At 42.8% G+C, this 20,960-nt stretch overlaps 1 protein-coding gene across 5 annotated transcripts in view; it reads left to right on the top strand.

The window, feature by feature from the left end:
* LOC105692389 overlaps window positions 1-20,960 on the top strand; it is a 36,606-nt gene that overhangs the window by 3,992 nt on the left and 11,654 nt on the right. For 2 of the 5 annotated variants that reach the window (XM_048659634.1, XM_012411556.3), the window contains exons 2-3: window positions 9,387-9,973; window positions 15,435-15,593. In XM_048659634.1, the coding sequence (XP_048515591.1) occupies window positions 9,447-9,973; window positions 15,435-15,593 (686 nt within the window). In that variant the 5' untranslated portion in view covers window positions 9,387-9,446. Of the gene's footprint in view, window positions 1-8,158; window positions 8,940-9,386; window positions 9,974-15,434; window positions 15,594-20,960 lie in introns of those variants that run through there. The other 3 variants (XM_048659635.1, XM_012411557.3, XM_012411558.3) reach the window with 3 other exon arrangements.

Here is a 20,960-nt window from a genome sequence, read left to right as displayed (position 1 = left end):
CGGCTGCCGGCTAGATTTATACACGTCCACATGCTCGCGAGATCGTCATTAAGCTCCGACGGATATAATCCGCGAATGCCCTGGGGTTTTGACGTTTTTACGTTGTCACGGTCGAAGAAACGGAATAATAACAAATGTCACCCTAAGTTTAGGAGCACAGGTGGTGCTTGGTGCAGCAACCAGTAAGGTATGAAATTGTCAGTCCGTCTTTTTACTGGCTTCAAATGTCAAGGCGAGTGTATAAGTCCGTCGCGTCGTGAACGCGGATGAAATTAGTACGAGAGACCCGGTGGTAACGGTGTCATCGCCAGGGACGATTTCTGAACTCTAATACCAATTACCGGATAACGAGACTTTCAACGAATTCTTCTGAATTTTAGTCCTCATTTTTCGAGAGTCGGCCTAGCTGGGAATTTACGTTTCCGTACGGTGGATCGAAACTGTGCGGTAAAAGAGGGGTTGGAAAATCGCATCCCTTTAGTCCGTTCGATTCTTCCTACTCTCCCTCTCTCCTTCGTTAGGGGCGGATAGGGGGGGAGGGAGGGGGAACGACGCGAATTCTCAAGGGTGGAGGAGCAGGGTAGGGTCCCGGATCCTGCGGGACACCCCGAGTTTCCCCAGTAAAATTCAACGGGGGGGGTGACCGACAATGCGCTCGATTCGGACCTCCGACACAGCGCGCATTCATTCACTCGATTCGCGACTGAAAAGGGGATAGCGCGATAATAACAACGGCGCTGTAGAACATTGAGAGAAGCTTGCGGAATACTTCCTCTGTGTATCCAATCTAACTGTGGCAGCAGCTTTTCCGAAGCTACGAAAGCTCATCGTCGCCAACCGGCTGATAGCTGCCTTTCAGTTACGTTCTCCTCCCTCCTCCTCTGCTCCACTATTCATTCCGCGAGGCTGAATCAATTATTTGCGCGTACCTACTCCGCTGTACTTCCAGTCTAGTCGACTCAAAGTCGATGGATGGATAATATTACTGGAGAATTCTCAGCGAGCGCGGTGCTAATCAAATCCTTCACGCGAACCGGCGATCGCGTTGTACAGTGTATAAACCCGGCACAAACAGACCTACTCAATGTTTCCCATTCGAAGTCAATGATCGAATAATGCCTTTGAACTCTACCGAGTTTAAAATCGGAACGGAATTTAAACGCCGATCCGAGTCTTCGCGGTTCATACCGAGTCGAAAATTTCTATTTCCATTGACGATACGATAAAAATTGCAAAATACTGAAGCCGCGAGTCTCGCGGACGAGGAAAGAAATAATTGATAAAAAAAAATAACGGGGAGACAATATTCTCTCGAGGGTCACTCCAGCGCGCTTTTTTGCTTCTCACTCATCAACTCGTGCGGGAATACACCACGGTCGAGGGCTTGAATCGAGTTTATAATAGCTTTAATAAATCGATTTCTTCTTTCACCGCTATTCCTACGTCCTATCCTCCCCCCCGGTATATCGTGGAGAGGCGCAGGTTTTAACCGACGTACGCGGATGCACGCCAAAGTCTCTCGAATGCATTCGACGCGCGCGTTGATATCACCGACGTACACGTAATACCTCGCGTACACAACGCGACCAACGTCAGCTGGCTATTCACCTACAATGTTAGAAGTGGAAATAGGTATTCCGCTACGCGTTGTTACCTACAAAGTGCAGGGTGCATATAGCCGTATACGGCGGCGTCGGACGAGCTACTCTCCTAGGTCTCGTCGTCCCGCGAGTGGGCTATATTTTTCAAGAGGTGCGGCGCTCAAACGATCCTATATTACTGTACGCAATTAACGTTCACCCTGCGTTCGCTCTGTCGCACGGTCACCGGTGCATGTCGATTATTACCCGTGTACCGCCATAACTGTGTGTGCGCGCGTGTTTAATGTTTTGCCATACAAAGGTCAACCCCTCAATTTCTCTTCGGTGTGCACGTATATATATATCCGTAAAACGCTTATAGATAACACGCGTACAAATGTATACCCTCGCAGTTATCTCTTCGCCGCGTATATCGCCGCAGTTATACATTTTTTGTCCTAGAAATTTTTTTCATCCTCTTATCCCTTTCGCTCTGGTAAAACGCCGAACCACGAGTACTGTTGTACGTGTATACTCTGTGTACGCAGATGCGCGTTGTTTCGTTTATTTTTCGTTTTGAATTCCTTCGTTTAACAACCCCGTTTGAGAGAGAGTGAAATTATTCGTTCGGGCATGAAAAGTAAGGGAGATGATAGACTCGAAAAATAGAAAATGAATTGGAATTAGAAATATTCTACCGATCAAATTTTCGACGAACAGAAAGGGGAAAAAAAATAAAATAACGAAGAGCGAAAAATTAATCGCGCCACGATTCACGATCGAGTCGATACGGTGTTATATACGGCTCTCGAGTTCCTTTGAGAAGCGTTTTTACTTTATTTGGCTCTCTGCAATAAGCGATCATTCATTATATCGCCTTTTTTTTTTTTTTTAATTCCCTCACATTATTTTAATCAATCGCAGTGCAGTTGAACAACCTATAGGAAAAGCAGAAGCAGCAACGGCAGACATACCGCCGCAATCACCTCTGTATATTCCCAAAGGAGATAATAGAGGCATGTGATGATGCGTGCACGTTCACTTTTAGTTTATATTTGAACCCCGAAGCTTCAGTCGTACGTCGGTATTAACGTACTGGGGCAGGTAGAGAGAAAGAAAGAGAGAGAGGGAGAGAGGGAGATGAGTGACCCGCACCGGCAACGGCAGCGGCAGCAGCTCCGCTGCACTTTATTAGAATTCTTGGTGTTCGTTGCATCGTCGGCGAGGTCTTCATTAGCGTTTCGGTGTAGGTGAGGGGTGGTGAATAAAGTGCGGCGAAACTATAAGTCTCGCGCACTCTACCGAACAGTATTATGCGAATGTAATGGATTCAGTTTCACGGTTCCATGGCTACGATGAAAGCCGACGTTACCGTTGCCGTTGTTGCTTCTGTTGGTAGTCGCGTTTCAATTTAACGTTTACAAAGGCAGCAGGCGTGGCTCCTCTGCCGGTCATAGCGACCGGTCAAAAGGACGTACGGACGACGCGATCGGACTACGACGGACGTTGCACAGCGGTCAGCGTTCGTGGAACAGTCCTATAAACTGATCCGATTCCACGAGCGTGTATAAGATGAAATGACGGGGGTCGCATGTTCGATCGATTTACTCGAACGTATAAGCGCGTTGCTGCGTCTGATTCGTAAAGGGGATAGGGTATACGTGAGGATCTTATCTTACGCTCACCGCGACCAGCTCCGCTCCTCGATAGTATAAACGATAAGGTGATGGAACTGAGAGGTTCAGCCGTGCTGCGCCTAAAAGCTATCCCAATATTCGTTACGATATAACGCACTGCTTACAGAGGAATTACTCGATATTTTTATACATGTACAGACGTGTGTTCGGACAAATAGTTCAAAGTGGGTACACTTTCTAATGAACGCTAAATCGTATCGTGTCAAATCCGGTTATATATTCGGGACCTTGCACGGCGCACCCTTGGCGCGCCCTTCGACACACCCCTGAAATTGCAACCCTCCCGCTTTATATTGCAAGGGAGGAAACGCGGCAGAGATATTCCTCCCTCGCAGATTCTTCCACGTCGCGATGTGAAAGCGCGAAAATGAATGAGAGAGCGAGCGACTCGGGTAGCAAATAATACCCACTTTGTCAGTTTCACGAGGTGAATTTAGAAGATGAGAATTTTATTTCCACCGAAGCTATGCGATTTTCGATACTATGGTAGTGCATGCGTTGCATTGCCTACGATTATAGTCATCTTTCGAGGGATTATCGAGCCGAAAATTAAGTACCTGAAGAATTGATTGCATGGCACTTTTGTAATGTATTTTTACCTCAGGAATCCGAATCTAGAAGTACAATTGATCTATCTGCAGAAATGACCGAGTTATCGCATTTTTTGCATAAATTTGAGAATATCTCTGCGTCGAAATATTCGAATTTATCGGTCTACCAGTAAACCCGAGCTTTGCTGGAGTCAGCGCAGCCAGCAGCGTAGCGTTTTGTTGTGAGACGTCACCTTGAGGGCTGAGCAGAGGTGACGCCCCACAACAAACCCCCTCGCTCGTGGCTACTTGACTCCAGCTAAACTCGGGTTCGCTGGTGAATTGAGAAATTCGAATATTTCGACCCATGCTTGGATTGCGACGAATAAAAGTGGGTCTGCGTCTGAAACCAACCGATATTTATTAATTTTTATGCTCCCAACAGCGAATAATTGATGATCACTCGATCGATTGCACGAGTAGATGATTTTAGCTTTCAGATTTGGATTCCTGAGCTGATTTTACGTGAAATTACCCTTGAAAAGCCGAAAAAAAAAACGATTTTTGAGCAAACAAAAAATCGATTTTTGGGCCAAAAGTAAAGTAGTTTAAAAATTGAATGTATTACACTTTTCCGACGTATTTTGACCTCAGGAATCCGAATCTGGAAGAAAAATTGACCTATCTCTAGAATTGACCAAGTTATCGCTAGTTTTCAGCTTTTTGAGGTCAAAAATAAAAAAATCATTTTTTAGTCTATATTAATGTAATTTGAGCTCAGGTATCTGAATCTGGAAGAAAAATAGATCTATCTTCAAAATTGATCGAGTTATCCCCATTTTTAGGCATTTTTTTGTATAAATTTAAGGATATCTCAAAGGGAAAAAATCTTAGCTCATTTTGGACGACGGATTCGTGTTCCTGAGGTCAAAATACATAAGAAAAGTGCCATACGATCAATTAAAAAAAATAAAAATTTTTGGTCAAAATTTGAGATTTTTCCAAGGGGTACCCCTTACGATTTTTTCAAATTTTGGCCAAAAATTTTTATTTTTTTAAATTGATCGTATGGCACTTTTCTTATGTATTTTGACCTCAGGAACACGAATCCGTCGTCCAAAATGAGCTACGATTTTTTCCCTTCGAGATATCCTCAAATTTATGCAAAAAAATGCCTAAAAATGGGGATAACTCGATGAATTTCATAAATAGATCAATTTTTCTTCCGGATTCGGATTCCTGAACTCAAATTACATAAGAATACATCAAGAACTCAATTTTTTTTTTTCGACCCCAAAAAGCTGAAAATTAGCGATAACTCGGACAATTTTGGAGATAGGTCAATTTTTCTTCGAGATTCAGATTCCTGAGGTCAAAATACGTCAGAAAAGTGTATTACAATCAATTTGCTAACTACTTTACTTTTGGCCCAAAAATCGATTTTTTGTCTGCTCAAAAATCGTTTTTTTTTTCGGCTTTTCAAGGGTAATTTCACGTAAAATCAGCTCAGGAATCCGAATCTGAAAGCTAAAATCATCTACTCGTGCAATCGATCCAGTAATCATCAATTATTCGCTGTTGGGAGCAGAAAAATTAATAAATATCGGTTGGTTTCAGACGCAGACCCACTTTTATTCGTCGCAATCCAAGCATGGGTCGAAATATTCGAATTTCTCAATTTACCAGCGAACCCGAGTTTAGCTGGAGTCAGGTAGCCACGAGCGAGGGGGTTTGTTGTGGGGCGTCACCTCTGCTCAGCCCCCAAGGTGACGTCTCACAACAAAACGCTACGCTGCTGGCTGCGCTGACTCCAGCAAAGCTCGGGTTTGCTCGTAGACCGATGAATTCGAATATTTCGACGCAGAGATATTCTCAAATTTATGCAAAAAATGCGATAACTCGGTCATTTCTGCAGATAGATCAATTGTACTTCTAGATTCGGATTCCTGAGGTCACAAAATACGTCAGAAAAGTGTATTACAATCAATTTTCAAACTACTTTACTTTTAGCCCAGAAATCAACATTCCAAAAAGATTGTTTCCTAAGATATTCTTGCATTTTGGCCCTAGGAATCCGAATCCACAAGCTAAATTGATCCAACTATAAAAATGGTCGAGTTATCGCCATTTCTTCGCTAGTCGGAGCAAAAAAATTGGGATATCTCGACTTATTGTAGTCGGAGCTCAACTGATATGACATTCTTTAGGAACTTGATAATCTTTTTCCGCGTGAACGATAAGAATTAAGCTCGCGGTATATAAGATACGTATATGTAGACACATTTGTCGTTGTGTTATAGGTACGTCGGCATCAGCAGTTCAATTTCGCTTATGCCGTTGCAGAAATAGACTGCGAACTAGTCTAGTTGCGCAGGGTACAATCTGCTCAAACCGGACTCCGGTTTTGCCTCCTCATCTCTGCAGTTCCCTCGTCTATATATCCGACGGTTGAACCTCGTAGCGTTTTTGCGCATCTAGTTATCCAGTCATCTACATACGTACATAACAACCCGTAGGAATATTCGCGTTGAAAAAAATCGACAAAATGAAACGGAAAAAAATAAAAGGAAGAAGGCAAGAAACGAGGAACAATAAAAAGAGGAGGAGGTGCGAGTCGCGGACTTTCGGTAAAATTTGCAAAATGCAAGAGCGTATCGTTTCTGGAATAAACCGAACTACCTATACACCGTCCGCTAAATTTCTTCATTTTTATTATTACATCGGAACGGTCGTAGGATTTATTTTTAGTCGGCCAACCGTTGCTACTTACTAAACCTGCGGATAAGTTTTCTCAATTCGTTCGCGACATCCGACCGTTAGTTTTACCCGCACCGCGGTGGTTCCGGTCGGAACTTCACCGCAGCGATGTAACCGAGCTTGACGTTTGGATTTTCCATCACTCTAACGACCGCGACGTCGATGACGATGAGAAAAAAAAAGGAAAAGAAAAAAAAAACCTACGAAATTGACGACGACGATCATCGGGCGTCGTATGGGCGCGTGACTTCCGGTAGCTCGGCTATCGTCGATAAATACACAAGTATCAAGGTACACACGGTTAGACGTAACGCACCCGCTCAAACATTTCAAATGTCCGATTCTGAAACTCTTCCACAGAGTCCTATCCACACGTTACGCGCACACATCCATCTGGTAACACGTTTGACACATAGAACGCGATTATCATCACCTCTCGTGTAGCAGTGGTCTAAACGTGACCTATTTGAGTCGTCCCGCAGCGCGTCGCGTCGCGAAGCTGGTCTAGGAATGGACGATGAACGGAACGCGGGAAGTTGGGGTAAATCGTACGTACCGGAAATAAAACTGGCGGTCGCACGCGTGCCGGAAACTCCACTTCGCAAGACGAGACGAACGAAAGAGAAAAAAAAAAAATATCGCACCTCGTCTTACCGCGAGTAAATCGCGGAGAAAAATGTCACGCGCAAATCACCGCGTACAGCGACGACAACTTACGCGAATAAGTTCGCCACGCTGGCTAGGCGAAAAAATTCAGACAATTCCTCGTTTAATTTCGTATAATTCGCCGCAGTTCGTAAGTCTGCACGCACGATTACAGGGGACTTGGTACGAGTCGGTTGTAGTTAAAAAATATTTTAGTTCGACTCAACGGCTCGTAGGAAATTTTTCAGGGTTGACTAGATTACGGGTTTACATCGCCGCATCGGCGGATACCCGGTCTTTGTTATCCTAGTACAAGCGTACCGTTCAAGTATTGCGATATGTGCAGGGAAACTCGTTTACTCGATAGCCGCGATAACCCGTCTTTTCGATGACTTTTCGATCGTCTCTTCCGATTTCACAGTTAGGTAAGAGCGTAGGTGTGTATCGAGTGTACAACGAGCGTGTACCCTCATCGTGTGTGTACAGCGCGGTCACTTATTCATACCTGACATTACTACATAATCTATACGAATAAACTAGCGTTGCCGGTACGCGGACGTGAGTGAGGCATCCCATGTATAAGTGCAACCTTATAATTTACTCCCGATGCATTTCGAGGGAACGGTAAAGCTCCGGCGCGTGTTCGTGTTGCTCGGATATCGTCGCGGCGTGCGATACAACGTCGTCGCTGTTGCGGATTCGAATTCAATTTTCGGACGTCGACGATCAACATTCGCATCGAGACGGCCGCGGACTCGACGTCGAAAAGAACCGGGCGTCGTGTAAAATATGATTTCTCGATCTAACGATCTTATCCGAACCCGAAGCAGATACAGGTAAATAATAATAAACTATCGAAGCACGCGGTGAGCACCGCTGTCATCAGCACGTGACTTTGCGAGTGACTCCACACCGTCGCAGTCGCTTCTCCGCGCGCGGTTCCTCGACGCGGCAATAGTCGCGGACGCGGCAGTCGTGAGTCGAAACTTCGAAAGTCGAGTGACTCCTACGAGTGTATCCAAGTGCGATCTCGTCGTTCCCGTCCCGTGGCTATCGGAAATTTTAATTCTTTACTTTGCCTAGCGCAACCAAATGAATAATAATCCTTACAAAAAAAAAAAAAAAAAAGTGCAGGTACGCGAAAAATTAGAGAGAAAAAATAATCACGCGGTGCGGGATTTTTTTTTTCAAGTTTCGTTCAACGCAAAGTTCGAACAACCGTGAGAGTGTTTGCATAATTCGCGAATCCTATTAGAGTGACGTTCGCGTAAGCCGCATTATACGACACTTGTCATTATTTATTTTCTTTTATCAATTTTTTTTTTTTTTCTCTCTTTCTTTTTCGCACTCGCGAACTTGCGGCTTCTTCGCACCGACCTGTCAACTGTATATTCTATCGAATCGTAGAGCTCTTTGCGTTGATTTGTAGTTTCGCCCGTACAATACATACGCACGTGAAATAACAACTTCTTTTATACTCGGTCGGTGCAGTCCATTGCATTTATTACCACGATGCCGTTACAGTTTGATATCGCTGCTGCAACACTTGAGCAGCAGATAACGAGACTGCGCAACGTAACGTAGCGCGAACGTATTCAAACATGTGAATTGGATTAATAAATACTACGGTATAGGAGATGCGAAAGGTGAGCTTGCAGTACGATTACGTACGTTCGATTGAATCCGTTTTTCTCGTCGCTGACAATGAGTTAGATTTTTGACGAGTCGAGGTACGTACACCCGTGTACGCGTATATATACGTGAAACGCGCTCCTTCGTTTCAAGTATATAAAGTATTAAGTATTAAGTATCTCGTTACCGCCCCCCTTTCCGTACACTCTTCGTTGAACGTCGCCGCCGTTCACAAACGATCAAGTTCCATTCAGGTTTGATCGACCAACTGGCAAATATACTCGCTTAAATATATCTATACGAGTATACACGGTTCATTATTCCATCCACATACTCGGCTCTCTCACGTTCGATTTAATACATCCGTTGGACGTCGATCAATTTGTGTTTATGATAACGACGACGACGACGACGACGATGATGATGATGACCTGCACGCATCCTCGCTAATCACTCTCAATTCTTTTTACTTCTCTTCCTCTTTTACAACCTCCTTTCGAGATACCGTTTTAATAATTCAATCTCTCGGAATTTTTATGTTTCAGATTACTACCTACAGGTCATTAGATCCCGTCTAAAATAGAACGGATAAAGCAAGAGAGAAAATGTTATCCTATATGCTACCGGCGACCGAGGATAAACCACCCCCAGATAATCGTAACGGTAATTTGTCGCAGATGACATCGACCGGTCGGGTTTACCGAATAAACGACATTCATCAATCCGTTGGTCAAGCATCTCCCGGCAGAATGACGTTGAACGCACGGGCGATAAACGCGTTACAATCCACGCTGCAGTCCACAAGGACCGGCGATCAGATCGGCGAAATTATAGACGAAGGTGACGAGGTGAGCGAGTTAGAAAAAAATTATTCCGTCTTGAACGGCGGGGGCAGAGGTTCAGTGACGAGTAATTTCGCCGCGGAAAACGGGAGCCCGAGACACAACGAAAGTTCGACGACGACGGCGACGACGAACGCGGTTAAAAAAACCTCGTCACTTTACACCGGGCCAGGAAGAGCCGTTGTAAAGGACGACAGTCTCTACAGCATCGGTAGCGATGCTAGCAGCACCGTTGGAAGTGAGAAGAAACACAAACTCTTCAACGGCGCAAAGCACGCCAGTCTCAAGAGGTGAGTTACTTGTTACGTACGACAGGCGAAACCAGGTACCACCGTCGTCGCCACCTTCCAGCTTAAGGAAGAAGGGAAACACACCTCCTCGCACGGATGACTCACGACTCTCGACATCGCTCGCACTCCCCCCCGTCGTCCACACCGTTGAAAATCACGCGTCTATTACCCGATCCCATACGCGTATGACCCTAGCGAGTCGAGCCACGCCATTAAAATTACCGTTCGCGCATACCTAAAAGTATAACTGCTAAGTTTAGACCCGATAGTTTTTTAATAGCCCACGAAATCCGGTGTTAGAATTCGTGGATTAATGAATTACGATTCAACGGGGATTGAAAAGGTTCTTTCCTTTTCTTTTTACCCCGTTTTGTTTTTCTTTTTTTTTTTCTTTTTCTTTCTAATCGGAGTTACACTTTTACGACACGAGAGTGGCTTCACTGTGGGAAACAAGACCAACCTCAGGATGACGCAACCGAGTGTCGAAAGAAAAATAAAAAAGGAACAAACAAAGAGTCACGGAAGAGGAAACGAACATTAGATGCTTTTGATAAATCTGCAGATGCTCCGAAAGCTTAGGTGTGCGGAGAACACCTCACACAATTGCGAATCGTAAGAGAAAATAAGAGAGCTTCAAGTTTCGCGAAGTTTCGTTGCTCCGCGTGACTTTTTTACCAAACTTAACTCGCATGACTCGAGGGATTTTACTCAGATATCGTATACACGCTAGACTAAACACGATATAATACCGAGTTATATTCAAAGCACAATATTAAGTCGCAAAGGTATCGATTCGTTCGGCGGTGGGGGAAAAAAAAACCAGAGGAAAAATGTTTAAAGAGAAAGTTGGAAGAATAGAAAAATAATCAAGAGAGTCGGAGATGAACGGGTACCATCTCGGTTCTTCGCTCCGAGAAGAGACGAAAGAAAAAATATCATGTAAAATTTTTACATCAGATTTTAGCTACGCAAAGAATAATCATCGATTAGTTGAAGGCGGGTAGTCCGACTCGATCGGAGGATAGGTATTTGGTAGATGTACAGGAAATTACAATTAAGGCGAAAAATAAAAGAAAAAAAAACGCGGCAGACAAGACGCCCGATCAAGCTAGACGGATGACGGGAAAATTCATGTGCGTGCGATATCGAATTTCTAATTCGGATTTGTAATTGGATACTCATAAGGTATGGTCAATGGTTGATCGTACTTAACGATGTGGGTATCCTAAGTATAGGACCAATAATGTCCGATCCTTCAACATTTCTAATATCGACTCGCCTCGCGCGTTTCCTCATAGAATTGGAGTCGCAGATGCAGCTATACCGGTGCGTTTGAAATCGGTGTCATCGTTACACACGAGGCGATACCGCTCGATTGGGAGGGTCGATCAATTAAATGCGTGCGACGTAGGATGAGTTATATTTTTCCACGTGGGCAGCATAGTTTTCCGGAATATTTGCACCTTGACATCGATGACGTTGAAAAATGACGACGGCGATCGCCACATGCTTGCAACAGACAACCACGCGTATCGGTTGGAAATTTAAATTCAGACAGGCGTCGGAGTTGAATTGAAAAATAAATCTTTCAAAAATTCACTACAGTTGAACACACACATCTCTGTGTGTGTTTATTGCCCTACTGATCTATTATAGATGTTACGTAATTCATGAGCTACCACCACACGGCGTAACGTGCACTTTGCCGGCTTCTTATCTTGCACCTAAATATTCATTACATGTATACAAGAGGTCACGAGTAACGAGTACACGATGTGAAGGGAGATGCGAATAACGCTGGAATTGACCAAACGCAACGCGTTTTTGGGGGTAATTTTTTCATTGTCCTTATCTTCGATTACGTGGATTCGCGGTTGGGGTTTTTTTTCTTCGACGAAAAAAATTGCAACAACTATTTCTCACACGCCCGATCCCGCGACTTCCCCTCGCTAATTTTATCGTCACGATCGCATGCCAGGTACATTCGTCTCGTACCTTCCGACCCCGGTGTACCAAATACTCGTTATATACCCTCGCGAGTTTACACTCTTCGTCATCGTTGCAACAGTGGATTTATTGTTAGCCGCATTCGGTTCACGAACACGTTACGATCGAATTCCTGAATCTACTTTTATTTTTGTCTAATTTTTTTTTTTTTTCTATCGCGCGAATAGTTTTTTTTTTGAAACGGTACAGAGAGAGGTATAATTATCCACGGTTATTTCGACGTACCGAATCTCAGTGTCAGTCACGGCTTAAAATTGTCCGCCCTCATCAGATTCCCCCTCGGATAACTCGAGACCGGTCGTACCGTACGTCTTCAGTGTTTTCCCCCCCCCCCGTCATTTTTACGGAATTTAATTTGCTAAAACTTGATCGCATATAATTTTCAACGGAGTCGAAGCGTTTATTGTAACTAAAAATTTTCGCGATATTTCGTTACAATATTTTACACAGGACTACACGCTTTTCACCTTCACCCTTTGACGGTGTTGGTAAAAGTCATGTATCAGGTGCCCGTTGCCCGTTGCAAAATCTTCGACATTTACTCGGTTTGTAGGCAGGTAGGTAGGTGGATAGGTGTGCACGTTGCACGTATACGATGTATATATGAAGGTACCTTGAAAGAAAACGAGGAACGAGCGAGCTAACGGAGCCAACCCATCGGGTCAGGGACACCCGTGTGGACAGCGTGTCGATTTACAAGCACTTTGCCGAAACTCGATATCATTTTCGACTTGGACTTTGTCTCGGAACTGAAAGCGGAATAAAGTTAAAGCGTTGCTCGCTGCTGCCGCTGCCGCTGCCGTTTATTTTACTATTCCACGAACGTATGTTACCTACGAACCCACACGCACGACTTTCGAATTTTATACACCACACACAACCGTGTCCACACGGAGAATCGAATGATAATTATTTTATTCCTCGTCGCTGTACGCGCCACTAGATAACCACCGCGAGGTGATTCGGTTATCCGTTGCTCGATTTACTACCTCTGACGATTGTAACAACGGCATAGAGTATTAGATTATAGCCACCGACCAACTGGACCGTTTATGACCCATCGATCGATAAGTGAATTTTTCAAACAAACAACAAGTGGATCAAAATCTCTGTACAATTAAAAAACTCAAGCGAACGAATCAATTGCTTGTAAGAGATAAAAAGTATTCATGAGATTCAACTCTCTCCGATCTTTATTCAATTCGAATTTTGTTTTATTAAATAAACCGATCTTCGCCGTCTCCGCGTCAGTCTTCGTATGACCTCGCGCGTACGAGTCCCACGCGTTGAAAAAAAATAAAAAAAATTAATCTCCGAAGTCCCAACGTATGCACAATCAGCTTCTCCTCGTGGACACATAAATTACTTCGCGAGTTCCCCCCTCGTACACAAACAAGGTGTTACGCTTATAAAACGTTGCGTACACGCTATTGAATTCGACGTATAACGCGAACGATACGCATCCGTCTTCTTCTCGTCCGAAGTAATGTAGACGTGTAACGTCGAGGGTTTCGACCGTGCAGCGAAGAGCGGAGCGTAGAGAAATGTTGGCCAATATATTTCAAGCTTAATGAATTATGTACTCGAGAAAAGTATTCGGTGCGTGGGACGAATTGTACAGGAGAGGCGAGAGGCTGATCGAAGCCTCCGACCTTTGAGAGGCGTTGTTACATGCAAGCGATCGCCGCATATCGTCATCGAGCTCTTTATTCGTAACGCTGCTGACGTAGCTGCAGGTAAAACTAACGGTTCACAATTTATAGATTCGTTGTACATTCGATTGTTCGCGCGAAATCCGACGATTGACAATCAAACGCCCGAACGAATAACTTCGTCTCTTATCAAAATTATACGAGCGAGAAATCGCGAACGCGATGACTTCATTCTTCGTCATGTTTGTGTCCAAATAGACGAATACACACAGGTATGCGACGACTGTACGAATATACGTGTAAAATGTTTAATGTCAGAGTAGAGAAGGTAATATTTTTGGGATGCGAGCCAAATTTTGATGGTAAAAAAAAACAACATTTTATCATATAGGTATATCTAGATAATATGCGACTACACGACGACGATGATGATGATATTTGCGAATATAGACACGGACGCGCAACAGGAAGTTGGACGACGAACACTAGCCAAAAATCGAAAATAGACTCGACAAAAAAAAAGCAACTAGAAAAGATAAAGAAATAAAAATGGATATTCGTTCGCACGTATGAAATTTTGAAAAAAAACGCTCGTTAAAAAACAAACTTCGAACCGCGCCGCTCGAGCTTCGCTCTGTAATTTCTATCGTTCGTACGTCTATTTTATCGGATCACAAGGCCAGACAAAATAGAGCCCCGTAAGTCCAGTCCTTCATCCCTCGAAAGTCGCAGAGCGGGTGCGGGCGACGCTGGTCGATAGCGCGCGAGAAGCACCATCGCGTTTGTCTCGGCGTCGACCTCGACCTCGACCTCCAGCCCGTCCAACCCGGACCTACCCCACACCTCGTCTCTACGGAAAAGCCCACCCCCCGCCCCTGGCACTACGTCTCAAAGGGTTTCGCGCGCGATAAAAAAACTCTTTGCGATAATTAATTCTGCAGTCTGGCCCACGATTGAATTTTTTTATTCCGGTGCAGGCAATTTTTTTAATTCTTATCCGGTCAAAAATTGTCCGGGGAATTTGTTTCAGTTCTCTTCGATGGCAGAGCCATGTAATTTTTTTCAATTCGGATCTTACATCGGGGATCGCGACGAATCGTTAATAACGTGCGGCGCGTAACCGCGTAGAGAGTTGAGCGAGGAAATTTGACGTTTATATTGCATTATTCGCGCGATATCTATGCTTATCCATCATCCCGGCTATATACGCCTGAAGTAACGTGATTAGGTAGAGGAGGCCCTGGAGCAGCAGAGGTCCGACGACTTTCAATTAGGCCGCGTTAATTGCGCCAGAGATTGCACAACTCGTTTAAACGAACAATTTAATTGCAAACGTCCGTCCCCCTTCTCCTCTTCCCACGTTCATTTAATGCCAATAATGTTCCGCTCAATATACAGATACGTGTGAACGGCCCTTTGCACCGATCACGAGAATAAAAAATTGCGCGAAATCAGGTGAGAACGACGCACGGAACGTCAGCGACGTCGAAACGTCACGGCCACGTGTCCGACAGACACGTGACTTTGACACTTGGAACGGGCGCTCTTTTGAAAGCACACCACCAGAGAACGCCACCGACTTGGATGTATGCGTATCGCAGGGGTGCAGTGCGGAAAATTCAACATGATAAAAAAATACAATAAATAAACCCCGATCTAGAAGACAATAAAATTTAGTATGAAATTACTGAAACGGATCGGTCAGCTACTGAAACGAAAAGAAGTGATAATTTTATTTTTCGTTGCGCGTCTCTTGATCGTAGGATTTTTCAATTTATAATTTTTTTCATCTGTCGTTTCAGGGTGTCTTTTGGCTCTAGCAAGGGATCGATGGTGGAGACACTCGTCTACGAGACGCCCGTCCAAGAGGAGCCGGAAAACAATCATTTTCTCGAATACAATGGTCGACTATCGGGTCCCATTACCTTGGGCTCGCCTTTGCTCCTTGCCCCCGAAACAGAGTAAGTTGCTCTCCGTAAATTGCACGCATAATCATCGAATCGCCGCACGCATCCGGACCGAAGAAAAATCATGGTCATAATCAGGCTCGATTAATCAATAAGAATTTTCTTAAAACGATAACGAATTTCCTGCAGAAATTTATTTCGCACCGGGAAACATTCCGTGCGTGGGTGATAAAAAAAAAAACTATCAAATATTCCTCATCCTGCGAGATATTTTACATTTAAAACATGCAGATTGCAGTGTAACTGCAACCAGCGTTCGTGTGGTGTGAGCTGTCGAGTTCACTGATATATTCCCTACCGCCCTCGTTGTCCCACATTCAGCGATGACGAAACAAAAATTTATTAAGCTTTACTCTTTGAAGTGCGTTTACATAGACACGCTCTAGTCAGTCAGTCAGTCAGTCAGTGGGACAGACAAGCCCACCGAGTCTCGTATCTGTTACGCGCGGAATAAACGATCTAGCGATTAATTTTTAGGCAAGATTATTTTTATCGTAACTATTTTTCATTATTTTTTCAATGATCTTCCGTTACACTGTATACAGTTAGACGTCGTGCCGATGACGATAAGTAGCCTCGAGAGATTCAGAGCACGATCGTTGCTTATTATTCGACTCGGACGTGACGACCGTCGTGTGGCTCTACGGTAGTGGTGAAGAAAATTTCACCACCGGTTCGAAAGAGAAATTATCGAATCGGAGTAAGATCCCAGATTCGATACATTCGATGGAAATACATTTTGTCCCACGTTAATCAAGCATATAATGAGAAAATAATTAACATGTACGATTGATTAATTAATCTACCTCTGGAGGAAAAAATTAAATAATCATTACAATAGCGAACTTGGTCTCTGTAAACATGAAACCGACTAACAAGTCGTTCTCAATGTATGAGTTATGAGGGGAACGATTGCCGATAAACTGATACGCCACGATAAGCGCGTTTTATAGTCAAAGACGAGAGTTCTACGTGTACACGCGTAGTATATTCGCAATTGCATTTCTATAACTCTGGTATTCAACGAGAGAATGAAAAAAAAAAGGATTTTTAATTAAACAAAAAAAAAAATGATAGAACCAAGGAAAAATTTTGAAGGAATTATTCAAGTGAGCCGATACAATTTCTAAATCGTAGTTATCCCTGACCCTATGTCATCGAGTTATTGGCTGTATTTACAAGCCGCTTATTTACACGTTCTGCTGCACCCGGTGCACCGGTCTCCTGCAAGCTCTGCAGAAGCTCAGGGGAGTTGTTAATACCGTAGAGAAAAAATAAAAACTAAAATAAAATAACGAGACCGAGGAAAAAGGGAAAAAAACCTGAACCGAACGTTGGTTGATTCGAAAGAAATGCAGAGTAACAGTCCGCACAAGTTTCTAATAATAACCTACGGCATAGCATATCTCGGAGTTCTTTGAATGTTCACCGCCCGAAATCAGCCCCCCTAAATCGAAATTCTGATCCCTAAAGACTTTTAATACGAAAGGTAGAGTGTAACATTTTCAAATCTATTTCAGACGAGACGGATAAAAATGAGAAAATCCTACTCTTGTATTTTTTTTCATATACGATGCAATTTGTACGCTATTTTTCCTCTGTTTGTACGTGAGGTGATGATACCTTTTTTCATTCTTTGGCCTTCTCTATATCTGACGTATAATAATATCCATCTGGCATGCAACCAGTTGCGTAGTTCCAGCTTTTATGTGACTCGTATGTATTCGAGTTGCGCTACTGCACCAACACTCTAGTAGACGAAATAACGAGGATAACATAACTATATTTTCTTAATTCGTATCGTGCATACGTACACGTACCAACGATGAACACAAGAGAGTTTTCTGAATCACCAAATTGTTGACGCAGGAGTTGCAGCACTCGGTCTGTCAGAAGTTTGCAACCGGTTGGAAAAATACCAACCTTATCGCACCACCCACCCCTGCCAGTTTAATGATTCACGCTAATTCTCCGTTTAATTTATATGGCCCACGTGCCTGACGTTATGAGAACGGGATTTATTAAATTGTCGTTCACGTGCGCCGTCGTGTTTATTTGGTTGAACGATTGTTTGAGAATTATTTTTTTTTTTCACAGATGTGCAGCAGTTCGCCAATTGAAATTTTTCGTTTTCTGTCATAGATAATTCTTACTTTCGATTCTAAACGCCTGTGAGAGTCGTATAAAATCCGTTTGCCATTGCAAAACCATACCCTGCATGCCTACATACAGAACAATCACGAGGAATTCCTCGGAATTCGATAAACTAGTTTATGCTAATCGAATTAAAAGTTTTTCCCCAGTTTATTGAGAAAGAATTGAGTCAAAGTAGATTGAAAGACTAACACGAACGAACTGGATTTCAATCGATACTCCAATAGTTTAAATCTGACCTAAAACCAATACAGTTCCAATTAATGAATACGTGCTAATCCAATTTTCCAAATCTATTACAGCTGTAGTTTTCAGTTCGGAAAAAAAATTGTACTTAGAAAGAGAAGTTAGATCAAACGCGCGGTATCGGAAATTGAAAACCAAGATAAAAAATTAGATACAACGTCGAATGATTTGCATAATTTTTCATGCAATTGAAAACTGTAAGCTTATGCGTATTTCGATTGCAATAAAATTTGAGAAACTATCGGGATTCGCGCGCAGTTCGTCCGTAGCGGTCGTCGATCGACATGACACGCAATTCGATGCGTAGGGAGTTTCTGGACGGGTAGAAATGTCACTTATATACACATGTATATATGTATATATTTTTTTTACTATATACACGCAATACATATGTATCAAAGTCCATCAGGTGGCGCCGGTACGGTCGTCTTTAGAAGCATAAAATAACGCAGGCGTGGTATGCTTTTACATTGGCCAAAGAGCTTCAGTCCGACCCTGCAGGTCTGGCTTGACGCTGCTCGCTATAAGTTTGTCTTGTCTCAAAATAATTTTTTTTTCAACCCTTCAAAGTGCGAGTCAAGATTTCGATGTAAAAAGGGGAAAAAAAAAATTTGGAAAAAAAAAAATAAATACTAGAAGTTAATTCAAAAATTCTCAAACTTTTGCAATTCATTGCATCTTCATATATATACACGTAAAAAAAAGGTGCTCCGAAATAATCGCGTGTGATAAATATATAATTATATACAAATTTTCATAGATATACGTAATACCTATGTATCGTTAAGTTTTTTTTCGTTCGTCTAATCGCGTTCGATTTCGCGCACACGGTTTTCTTATCTTTTTTTATATTATTTTTAATTTTTGTGATCAAAAAAACTTTGCACCGTGTCACCCCTCCCACTTCAGCAAAAAAAAAAGATACCGCATCAATTCATCTTTATCGAAACATCTTCCATCAATTTGGGATTTCCCGCACTTTTTCTATTTCTAATTATAAAAGGATCTTCAACCATTCGCATAGAGGTACGTAGATGCAATTGGTATCGCAATAAAAATTTCACATTTCCTACAGATGAAGAAAAAAAAAAAAAAATTATAATTACAATTATAGATCATTCTTCGCTAATCTGAATGTCGACGCTTTCGTATCAGAGTCTGTCGTCGTCAGTCCGCATATTTCGGAGCAGTATTTTATGTGTTGCAAAAATCTCTTTCGAATTCCGCATGGACACACATACGATCACGATAACGAATGCATATCTACTTATTATCCATACAATATAGGCCTGGATACGTGTAATCTGGTGTCGCTCGATTGCCAGCAACATCGGTAGCGGCACAGTACAATGCAGGCGGTAGTAGCAGCAGCAAGTGATCGACGTTTACGAGAGAGCGCTCGCGGTAATTTCCTCCTAGGGTTCCCTCAGGGTATTAAGGCATGTAGGTGAAACGAATGAGCAGCCAGGAAAGCAAAGGGGTTCCGTCCAGTCGCAGCTACCCTCTCCCAACGCATTTGTAACGAGAGACAAAAGAATTTCCCCGAAGGTTTTTGAAATAAAAAGTATAGAGTCGGTCATTATCGAAATCATCAGCGAACGATTTTAATCTCTCGATAAATGAAGAAGATTTTTGGACAGATATCAGAGGGACGATTTCGCAAGCTGATTGCCTGCGGGAATAAAAAAAAAAACGCGTAAAATTCCGGTATAGTTTAGGTTGCTATGGATACGCGCCATCTTGACACATAATTCGGCACCCCTTTGGACTCGTTTCCCGTTTTCTGCTACCGCCATGCTTTCGCTTCGCTCTACGCTATAACGTCTGAGGTGTTTTAATTGTCAAAGAGCCAAAAACCTGGTACACTTTGTACCTAAAACCCTGCTTTCGCTATTACGAATGCATTACGCGAGATGATCGTTTCAATTTTTTTTTTTTTCTTCTCGATATTCACTCGCAAAATGAGTTCGTTCACCCAGTCCTAGGCAGCGAGAATTTTGTTCTCTCGCCATCTCAGTTAAAGAGATTAAAAAAAGAGAAAAAATTCCACGTGGATGTAACGCGACGTTTTCACATTTCCCTGACACGCTTTTGTGTACATTGAAGAAAAGAAAATAATTCCATAAATATACATGAGATTAAAAAACAGCCGATTACATTGAACGTATTGATGGATATTGTACGCGTGTTGAGTTATCGATGAATCGAATAAGAGAAGTTCGTTCAAGATATACACCTATACGAGTTTGTGTATAAGTAACTAAAGATTTTTCTGAGCTTCGTCATCGACGGTTTAACACGAAACCCGATAATTTTCAGACTCTCGGATGACCTATAGACAGCTTGTGTAGATAGAAAACTGTATACATTTTCATATCGAGCGCGTGCGAGGGCGTATAAACTAATATAGCAATATTATACACCAGATGCGTTCATCATTAATTTAGAGAGTAAAATCCGCTTCGAACAAAAATCTAAAATATATCCAACTTTATCCTATGAGAATCAAACACGGAAAAATTCTCCCAATCGTTCGAATTATAATGAAATTTTCTTCACCAATTTTATCGTCGCTTTTATTTCGTTGATTAATATTTTTTTTTCTCAAATTCAACGAATCGGATGCGAACGCAAATTGAGTCCCTATATTTCCAACCGACTGGTTATCGTGCCCAGCTGTCAAAGGCGCTTTATATATGCCCACAGTCATCCAACCATTATATGAAAATGTCACAATCTCCATCCCCACTCTATCCCCGATATCCTCAGTAGAAAAAAAGATCTCCTTGATACGGCTAGCCAAAGAAGAAGAGTATGAAAACTAGGTTAACGCCAAACGATCTTCCTGTGTACATAGCTTTCCCAGATTGAGTTGAATAAAAACTCCCGAACAAAACCGACCCACAGTCGATGCAATAATATCTGCGATAAGAGTGAACGAAAAAAAAGTCAAATCCTGCA

This window comes from Athalia rosae, chromosome 8 (assembly GCF_917208135.1).
Source record: "Athalia rosae chromosome 8, iyAthRosa1.1, whole genome shotgun sequence".
NCBI lineage: Eukaryota > Metazoa > Arthropoda > Insecta > Hymenoptera > Athaliidae > Athalia > Athalia rosae.
This window is presented reverse-complemented; position numbering and strand designations above follow the sequence as displayed.